Below are 10,546 nucleotides of genomic sequence, written 5' to 3' on the forward strand. Positions count from 1 at the left end.
GCTGACACCCCAAAGTGTGCCTCCAGCACCCACCCCTAGGAGCCTTAGCCGCCTCATCTGTGAAGACAGGTTAATGAAGTAGCCACCTCCTAGGGTGCTGAGGATGAAATGGGATGGTATCTCCACATAGTAAGTGCTCAATACATGATAATAGATACATCCCTGTACCCCAGTGCCCAGTGGAGGGGCCCGCACATAGTAGGTGCATCCTGAACGTTCATGGGACAGGTGAATCCTCAAGCCAAAGCCAACCACCTCCTTCCCTCATTCACTCTTTACTTCTAATAACACGGCCTGACCTTCCATTAGCTGTGGGAGCGCTGGGTTGGGGGTTTGCCAGCCCATCATTCAGAGCCAGTGCCAAACACCCACACGTTTTCTCACCCATGCTGCTGAGCCCACATGCACTTGGCTTTCTGAATACACCCGCCATCCCTCCTTGTTCCATCCTGTGCTGCGGAATCTCTCTGGATCTGTGTCCGTCACCTCCAGTTGGCACTTCCTCCATGCTGTCATCGAGCTGGTGCTCAGTGGAATCCTTGCAAAACGAATAGGACACCCGTGGGGTGCGCGGACTCAGTGTTGCATAATGGTGAAGTGTGCTGACTCTGGGGTCGGCCAGACCTGAGTTCTGTTTTCACATCCACCGCTTAACTTCTCTGCGCCTCAGTTTTCTCACCTGTAAAAGGGGGACACGTAGCATTAGCATTGCCGTGGGTGTAAATAATAACGGATTTAATAGTCCTTTATGTAAAGTGCTTTGCGCGGCTTGTGACACGCAGAAAAGACTCAGGGAACAGGGTCCACAAGTACTAGGGAGAAGCAAACGCTTCCGTCATTGTTCTGAGATACGACACGATACGACAGAAGATACACGTGCCAAATAACAAAGCAAGTATTTAGCAAGAAGGCCCACAAGCAAGGAGATGCACAGAGAGCACATCTGAGTGGGGAGAGGCTGAAGGGAGTGGGAAGAAGTGATAAAAAGGAAGAGACAAGGCCGGGGGGGAGGCCGGGAGGCGGGGGCTTTGCTCCATCGATGATACGAAAGGCAACTAGCCAGCCAGGCCCGGGGGTCTGAGGGCAGGACTCAGAAGCAGTCTGGAGAGAATCAGCCAACACTCCGGTGAAGCCTGACTCCCTGGTGCTGTGTAGGGGAACCACCCAGTTTGCCAAGACTGTTCCAGTTTCAAAATAGAAAATCCCACATCCCGGGAACCCTCTTTCTCAAGCAAACTTAGGATGGTTGGTCATGCTAGAGATGGACAGCCCCCAAAATGAGCCAGCGGATACTCCCCTGGGGCCGCAGGATTCTCAGACAGCCCGAACACCAAAATTCTGTGTGGGAACAGGGCAAAGGATGCTCCCAGCTTCCCGCACTGATGTCTGCTCTGAATCTTCCTCCTCGTTCCTTCCATCATGCAAAACACAGACTTGCTTAGCTTGTGTGAGATGGGTGACACACTGAGCTCACCTGCAGAGGGATCTCAAGCCAACTCTATCCCCTCTCCCTGTTTTTCCATCTCGAAAATGGGCATAATCATCCTACCTGGTGTTAACTTAAAAATGAAATGGCCTTTCAAAGTGAGAGGCAGATAAGCCTTTATTTGAGATGAATAAGAATAGCTATTCGGGATGCACTGATTCAGGCAGAAGCCCAGATACTGTTCCAATTAGGAGACACAAAGGTGATGGATATTTATGAGAGGGGAAGGGGAAGAATTACATCAATAGAAAGCCTTTCTGTCGGTACAGATAAACATAGTGACGTGTATTCTAAAGAATGTTTTTAATTTTCAGTCTGGTAGTTATATCTGCTTTCTTGTTATCTCTGCAAGTGGATTTTGTTGTTGTGTTGTGTTGTTTGGGAAACAAGATTGCTTTAGTCCCAGTTCAAAGGTTATTTTGCCCTGTTTTAACATTCCGAGGTTTGAGGCATAAGACATGCCAGGCAGTTCCTCTGGCCTGGCAGCTCAGGCTCCATTTCAAAGTGGCTCCGTTTATTATTTTTTTGACCTCGAAATATGGTCAAGGTCAAATGAAAATGCACTTGAATGGGCTTTGATTTAAAGTGTATATGCAATATGAAATCAAAGGATTTGATGTCAAAAGAACCTTCTCCACTATGTGGGGAAATGATGGGGGGTGGGGTACTTGGCCAGGGGGAGAGCGGTCTTCACAGACCTAACTCTGCGTTTCTGGTTCTTTCAGGTTGGGAGCGTGTGAAGGGGGTCTCTGCTCCCGAAGGCGGGGATCATGGCCTCCATGTTGCTCACCCAGCGGCTGGCCTGCAGCTTCCAGCGCAACTACCGCCTGCTTGTGCCCGGTAAGCCCTGGGGGTCTTGGCAAGAACTGGTCCTAGCAGAAGACACAATGCAGACTAGGGATTCTGGGCTGGAAGAGTCACTGAGGATAAAGGGACTGGCCAGCCAGTGCTTCTGGGGCTGTCCCCCCACCCCCCACAAAAAGGTCCCCATCACCAACTCCTTCTATTCCCACATCTTAGCCACATCTTCTGTCCCCAGGCAGACAGCTCTGTGGTGGGCAGGGAGCTGATACACCCTGGGGCCACACGGCCTGCACGGAGGTGGCAGCCCCAGCAGCTAGAAGGACCCAGGCTGTCCCCACAGGGACTGTTGGGCAAAACAGGTAGCTCGAGCTGATACAGACAAAATTAAAAAAAAGGAACAAAAGTCCTTGCAATTGACGTAAAAGCCAACTGTGCTTCAAGGGCACTGGACAGGAGGTGACCTCCCAGGAATGCCCCCCACCCTCTCCCTCACTTCCTCACACCCCACACCCAACCAGCCAGCAGCACTGGCTTATCCTGCCTGACGTCTCTCTCAGATGCTCCCATTCTCTTGGCCTCACTGAGTTCGGGCAGCTTAGCCAAGTGAGCTTCATCAGTGAGCATCTCGCTAGCGTGACCTCATGAGACCTCCCTCCCAGGGAGGAAGGCATGAATGAATCCCATTTTACAGATGAGAAAACCGAGGCTCAGAGAAGCAGAGTCATTTGCCGAGGGTCACACAGTCACATGAACACAAGTGAGTCTGTCTCCCAACTGTCATCTGTCCTGTTGTCGTCACCCCCATGTGGCTCTGGGAGAGGGAGAAGCTGGCGGTGGCCTCCCTTTGGACACCCTGTGCCTCCAGTCTGTCCCCAGTTGTCTCAGAACCCCATGCTTGTCATCACGGTGATCCCTTATTATTGTCGGTCCCCTCTGCCTTCTGAAGACAAACTGCTGGCCACGTCCCTGGTTTGCATGTTCAATACTGGTGTTTGTCTCCTGGGTAGGATAAAAAGCAAGAACGTTCACTCCTCTCCAGGGAATATTAACAGGCATTATTTTAAAAAAATGTTTTATTTGGGGACGATTTTAGATGTACAGAGAAATTGCAAAGATAGTACAGAGAGACCCCATATGCCCCTCACCCAGTTTTCCCCACTGCCAACATCTTACATCACAAGGATGCTCTCACCCAAACAAAGAAACTGACCTTGGCACATCACCGTTACCTGAACTCCAGGCTTCTCTTGGGATTTCACCGGTTTTTCCCTTAATACCTCCTTCTGTCCCAGGATCCAATCCAAGTTTCCACATTGTGTTTAGTCGTCACATCTCCCCAGTCTCCTCTGTTCTGTGTCAGCGTCTCAGTCTTTCCTTGTTGTTCTTGACCTTGACAGCCTTGAGGGGTTATTAACAGGTTTTGAGATTTGGTTCTGTTTTATTTCATTCTAAGAGAAGCATATCAATGCTTACCCATTATCATGTTAAAAAATAAACCAAAACCAGAACGATGCTGGTGTGCTCTGGTGTGCTCTGGTGTGCTTCCAAGTAGGAGCCAGAGTCGTGGGCATGGAAGATTCATTCATTACTTAATTAGTCCTGTTGAACATCCTACTAGGTGCCGAGTGCTGTACTAGTGCCGAGGATACACCAGTGAAAAGAGAGTGTGGCCCACAGGGGCTCCAGCCCGGTGGCACATGTCACTCAGCCTCTGATGGTCATTGTCAAGGACATCCGAGCCTTCCCAAGGAGACAACAAGGAAAGAGCAATGGATTGGGACTCATAAGATTAGGCTACCAGCTTTGTCCAGCATCTGTTAGCCAAGGGAGCTTAGCCAAGGGAGCCTAACCAGTGGGCAGAACTTCTCCAAGCCTAATAAAAGTGGGAATAATAATGATATCCTCCCTACTTCACAGGTTCCTTATATCAGAGAAATGGTCCACGTGAAAGCGCTTCATTTATATTTACAATAAGGTGGAGCGTGTCCTAACTCCCATTCTGCAAGCATGGATATGAAGACACAAGGCAAAAGACAGAAGTATCTAAATCAGAGTTACTCAGCTCTGCCTTTTCTTGGCTGGAGTTGGATCTTTTTTGGCACATTTGTGCCAGATTTAGAAAACCATACAGTGAGATTTTTTTTCTTTTCTTTTGGCCTATTGATCTGGCATATCTAGTAAGATAGATAGATAAATAGATAGATAGATAGATAGATAGATAGATAGATAGATAGATAGATAGATAGAGTTTTTTAATACTAAGACAGTTCTAGCAAAGATACAGAACTATATGCTCTCTCATACACTGCTGATGGGCAGGGGAATGGTTGTTATTCATTTATTTATTTTTTATTTATTATTATTATTTATGCCTATAGCACCTGGTCTTCCTAGGTGGTCTCCCATCCAAGTACTAACCAGGCCGGACCTCGCTTAGCTTCTGAGATCAGACATCGGGCTTGTTCAGGGTGGCATGGCCATAGACCGTGGACCGTGGCTCCACTGGGACACGAACCCAGGATCTTCTGCGTGTAAAGCAGACGTGCTAACCAGTACACTACAGAACCACTTCCAGAATGGTTTTTAAATGATAGGAAAAACAGCTTGTCCTTAACCCATTTGGTCCTCACCACAACTCCATAAAACAGAGAAACTGAGACTCAGAGAGATTAAATAACTTGCCCAGAGCTAGCAAGGGCCTGAACTAGGCTGTGAGCCAGTCTGGCCCCAGGACTCACATACTTAACCACTACATTAGTTACCTTTTGCCATGTAACAAACACCCCCAAACCCAGCAGGTTAAAATTGTATGTTTATTATCTCATAGTTTTTGTAGTTTAGCTGAATCTCCCAGCTCCGGGTTTCTCAATGAGGGGGGCAGGCGAGCTGTTAGTCGGGGCTGTGGTGTCATCTGCGGCTCACCAGCAGGGTTGGGGTCCACTTCCAAGTTCACTCACGTGGTCATGCCGGCTTCAGGGCCATGTGAACCTCTTCCTAGACCAACTCACCCCATGACAGCTGCTTCTTGGGAGCCAGAGAGAGCAGGAGAACACCCAAGTCGGTAGTCACAGCCTGCTACCACACCTGCTGTGTTCAGGTGTTTCCGTGTGTGTCTCTACTCATTGGATCACCGTGAAGCCATTAAACATGAAGACAGTTCATGGCCTGAGACAGTGTTCCCAATGGCATCGTTTCATGCACCTCCCCACATAAAGTTTATAATCCTATATATTGACAAATAGAGTACAAGGGTCTGGGAGACTGGACAGCAAAATGTTTATCTCTGGGTGGTAAAATTAGATGTGTTTAGTGGGGTTTTTTTTCATTGTCACTTATTGATATTTTCCTCAACGAGCATGTTATCAAAAATAAGTGGGGTAGACAGTTACGGGGAAGATAAAATTGTTTAAAAGAGAAGCAAAGCAAACAATTCCAGGTGAACTTGACTTTGGCCAGGCTCACGCCCTTGTTGTTTGGGAACGTGACATTCATTTATTACTCTTGGCATAAAGATCAAGAAGACATTAAAAACATTTGATAGCTGTTTTCGTAGTGTGGAGTTAAAAATTGACTCTGGGTTGGCATGGGCACTGAAGGTGGTGAGTTTCATTATCAAACCCAGAGGGCTGGGCTGGACTTACCAGCTGTGCCCAGTCACGTGGGTCCGGACACACTCCTGCCTTCTGGGTGTGCTCTTTTATTCATGAATGAAAATGCTGGATCATCCAGATATTAGTTCAAACTTTTTTTGCTTTCTTGTGCTTCCGATAGTAGTTTGCCTTTGGGGAAGTGAGCTGTTTTGCTGTGAATGTTTCATTTCAAGGATTCACACTAGATGAAATAAAAAATAGCATCGGTTCTATTCACGGTGTCTGAGAAAGGAGAGGTCAGATGGACGAATTTCCAGCTTTGCCACTTACCAACAGTGTGAGGTGACGTTGGGCAAATTAACTGACCTTTCTGTGCTTTAATGTCTTCTTCTGTAACATGGGAATAATAATATTTACCTCCTAGGGGGTTGCAAGTGATAAATGTAGGTGATTTGTGTCAAGGGCTCAGCACAGTGCCTACCATGTTCGCCATAAGTGCTTGATAAATGGACATCTATGCTCTTGTGACTTAATAGAAGAGATCTCAGAAAAGGCTTCCTTGACCATTTAAATCTTGTTTTTTTTCTCTTGTGGGTGTATGGTGTTGTATACCATCACTAAGAGAATTAAGAAGACGTTATATATCAATCATCATTGGTATTGTATTGGCATTTGTTTTTATTGGTATTTGGTTATTCTTCTCTACAAAGAGACATAGTAGGAAAAGCAGAAGTACTGGACCTAGGTTCAAATCCCGGCTCTACAATCGAACACCTATTATTTGAATACGTGTTAGCTTTGCCATCTTTCTTTTTCCGATAGCACAATTGCCAACAAACTTGCCAGGCTCTGATTTGCAGGATCTCTGCCCAGCGGTCTTGGGTCTCTTCCATCCACACCCACGAAGACTTGGCACAGGGTGGGAACTGACAAAGTTCTCCAAACAGTCCCATCTGCCTTGCACCTGGCCGACGGCATCCCGGGCCCATGCCCTGTTGATCTCTGCTCCCAGGGGACAGTTCCCGCCCTCTCTCCACCGCCTCCCCCTCCCCCATCTCCCAGCTCCTGTTTACCCATGGTCTTGGCTGTGACATCCTCAGAGCTGCGGCTTCCATTGCTAACTGCCTCCATTTCTGATACTCCCACTTTCCAATCCCCAAGAACTCTCTGATTGTGACAATATCTTGTCATTCATCTTCTGGAGAAAGGAAGGGAGGACTTGGTGTTCTCACTGGGAGGACAGCTTGCTAATTTTGAATTTTTTACTTTCCTCCTTTGCTGAAACAAAGCAAGATCAGCACCGGTTAAGAGTTATTTTTATCCAGGTTTGCATCCTTGTTTTACTCAGATCTAGTTGGACTCAGTCTTAACCAGTAGCTCCAAGTTCTGGCCAAGGAAGAAATAAACAGTTGAATGTGAAAAAAAAAGGTGATCAGTACGTTCATTCCTTGACCTTTAGCTCTCTGCTAAGAGGATCGACTCCTTAGGAATTCCTTTTTGATTACAAGATCAAACAGAAGACATCAAACGCTGGTTTCTTCATGCCTTAAAATAAGAGTAGTGTTGGGTTTGAACTGGACTTTACATTCAAAGGGCTACGTCATTAAGTACGTTACATGATTAATTCAGAAACCTTCTTTGATATCCAAAGCAATTGTGGAAAATTAAGTATGAATTTAAATATATTTTCTAATATCATGACTTTGTATGGTTTGGCAAGCTCTGTGTGTGTGTGTGAGAGAGAGAGAGAGAGAGAGAGACAGACGGAGAGACAGAGACGAGTAGGTTTCTTTGCCTCTCTGAGTTTTAATTTCCTCTCCTATGTAATAGAAGGAATAACAACTCCCCCTCAGGGCTGTATAAAGATGAAATGAGATCATGTAAAGGATTTATATAAAGTGTCTAGTGATTTCCTAGTTCGATATGATTTTAGCAACCCAAGTGAAAGGACCAGCATTTCCCAACCACGAAATATGTACTAGGAAGATAAAAGATGACCAGGGACATTAAAGGGGTTTGGCGGGGGTTACTGATTGTAAATCATTACACACTTCTCTTGGATTCTCCACACTGTCTTTCATCAACGAGACTTGGGTTGAGGCTGCCCTTTATGACTCAGCCACATGTTGAATTAAAAAGCCTTGGGGGATTAGCCTGAGAACTCAAAACACCCTCTATAAGATTATTACTATGTAAAAAAATGTGAAATGACTTTCAAGCAAATGACTGGTGCCCAAAACTTTTCTTTTACCATAAAAAATATATATATCTATTTGATTATTTTCTCATGGGTGACTTTTGATTGTTCCAACCAGAAGCACAACTTGGGGAAGTTGCTACTGGCATCTAGTGGGTAGAGGCCAGGGATGCGAGTAAACATCCTACAATGCACAGGATAGTCCTACAACAAAGAATTATCTGGCCCAAAGTATCAATAGTGCCATAGCTAAGAAACTCTGGTCTCTGTGTACATTTGTATGTAGATTAAATTTTTACAAAATTTGGGTGATTTTTATAATCTGATCTTTCACATAGTAATACCATGATCATCTTTCCATGTCCATAAATATTCAAAATGTCTATCCTGAAACTCTTAAGAGCTGCATAATATTCTGTTTCCATGAATTGGTAGACTATGTCGTATTTCATTTAGCTACCTTCCATTGTTGGGCATTTAGATTGTTTTCTCTTTGTTGTTGTTTGAGACAATTCTGTTATGAATATTTTGAACCTACATCTTTGTGCACTGGTCCCATTATTTTCTTAGGATGAATCCTAAAATATAAGATTGTTCAGTTAAAAGGAATAGGAAGCCAGCATCAGCTTACACTCACACCAGCAGGACATGAACATACCTGTTTGCCTACAACATCACTGGCACTGGGCTTTCCCGTTTTTAAATCTTAAGTGTTTTTGTGGTACCCAGGTTTGGCCAGACATAGTGTCCTAGGGTGATCTGGCTGAGATGGGGTTGAGGTTCTTGTATTGCCTCTGTTGGGGACATTGGGTATCTGTTAGGGCAGAATTATTCTTATTATATCTGATATCACCAGGAGTTTTCATCATCTTTGTTTACTACAGGATCCAGACACATCAGTCAGGCTGCAGCCAAAGTCGACGTTGAATTTGATTATGACGGGCCTCTGATGAAGACGGAAGTCCCAGGGCCCAGATCTCGGGTGAGTTGAGCACACCTGAGTGGTATATTTGGAAAAGAGCAAAAGGGGTCCATGAGGCAAGAACCCAGCCAGGTTTAGGAACCGTAAACTTAGCTGCTTTCAGAAAGTGCATCACTAGAGATCCAGGACATTAAACTAGGCCATTGTGCCATAAGAAGTCAAAGAAGGCTTTGTAAGAGGAGATGTATCAGTTATCTGTTGCTACAATAATGCTGTGTAACAAATAATCACACAGTCTCAGTAGCATCTTCGTTAACTGGGAGTTATGGAGGCAGCTCTGTTGGGTCCATCTACACGCCTGGGGAATGATTGGCCACTGGCTGATCAAGGCTAGGTTTGTCTTGGTCACTGCAGTGACCAAGTGTCTGCTCTGCTCCATGTGTCTCTCATCCTCCAGCAAGTTGGGCTGGGCTTGTTCTCAAGGTGATGGAAGAGGAGAGCATGCTATGGACCTCTTGAGGCCCAAGCTCCACACTGGCCACCATCAATTCTGCCTCATTCTGTTGGCCAAAGCAAGTCATATGGCTGGCTGTGAGTCCAGAGTCAAGAGCAGGGGCAGAACATTCCACCAACAGTGGAAGAACATGGCAATGATATATGGCCCAGGTCACAGATAGCAAATGCCCTTGAGCTTGACTTTGAAGGATCAAAAGGAAGAATTTGCCAAAGGAATGCATTCTATTCTAGGCAAGGGGAATGGTATGTGGAGAGGCACGCAAGCTGACAGAACGTGGCATGCGAAGGCATCGGGTAGCTCTGAATCCCTGGAGTAGATGCTAGTGTTAGATGGAAGAGACGTAAGTCAGTCAGATGAAGGATGTTAGAGCTTCTCAAAGATGCTACAAAATCCGCTTATAGCACATTTTGGAAGGCTGACTTACCTTGACTCTGCACCAGGATGTGCAAGCTGTTGCTACTGTTTGCACCTAAAAAATAACAGTGTAAACCTTTTTAATACAAATGAATCTTTTTTCTTTGCATACTTTGCAGATTTTATCTGTTGTCATTTTTTTTAGTGTCAAAGATACCCCTTTTTATAAATCCAGAAATCTTTGTACTGGTGATTGTATTTACTGTGTTTTCTAACAAAAGGGGACTTTTTCATGAATATTTCTATTGAAGAGTGGTGCATTTTAATTTAATAGTAATGAAATACTTGGAATAATTTTTTATATTGTCATCATTAATATATTCTATTTTATGTGGAAATGCAGAATTTTAGGACACTAATTGCTAAAGTTTATTTCACATTAAATCATTTTTAGAGATGAAATCTTTTTAATATTAAAGCAAGCTAGAAAAACAAAATAAAATAATATCAATAAATAAATACATACATACATACATACAAAGAAAGCAAGCTGGTTTATAATTCCTAGTTTCTATATAGAATTGCACAATGATTTATGGAGTATTTGGGTTTTAATTATAAATGGGTCTTTGTGTGTAAATTTATATTTTCAGTTGATTTTATTTTTTTAATGGAG

The 10,546-nt window shown here is 44.7% G+C and overlaps 1 protein-coding gene and 1 pseudogene across 1 annotated transcript in view; one reads left to right on the forward strand and one right to left on the reverse strand.

Moving 5' to 3' along the window:
* ABAT (4-aminobutyrate aminotransferase) overlaps positions 1-10,546 on the forward strand; it is an 80,319-nt gene that overhangs the window by 37,742 nt on the left and 32,031 nt on the right. The window contains exons 2-3 of the mRNA XM_011358414.2: positions 2,212-2,326; positions 8,962-9,059. Of these exons, the coding sequence (XP_011356716.1) occupies positions 2,257-2,326; positions 8,962-9,059 (168 nt within the window). The 5' untranslated portion in view covers positions 2,212-2,256. The remainder of the gene's footprint in view (positions 1-2,211; positions 2,327-8,961; positions 9,060-10,546) is intronic.
* LOC111738577 lies at positions 4,660-4,775 on the reverse strand (annotated as a pseudogene).

This window comes from Pteropus vampyrus, unplaced genomic scaffold, assembly GCF_000151845.1.
Source record: "Pteropus vampyrus isolate Shadow unplaced genomic scaffold, Pvam_2.0 Scaffold40, whole genome shotgun sequence".
Lineage (NCBI taxonomy): Eukaryota > Metazoa > Chordata > Mammalia > Chiroptera > Pteropodidae > Pteropus > Pteropus vampyrus.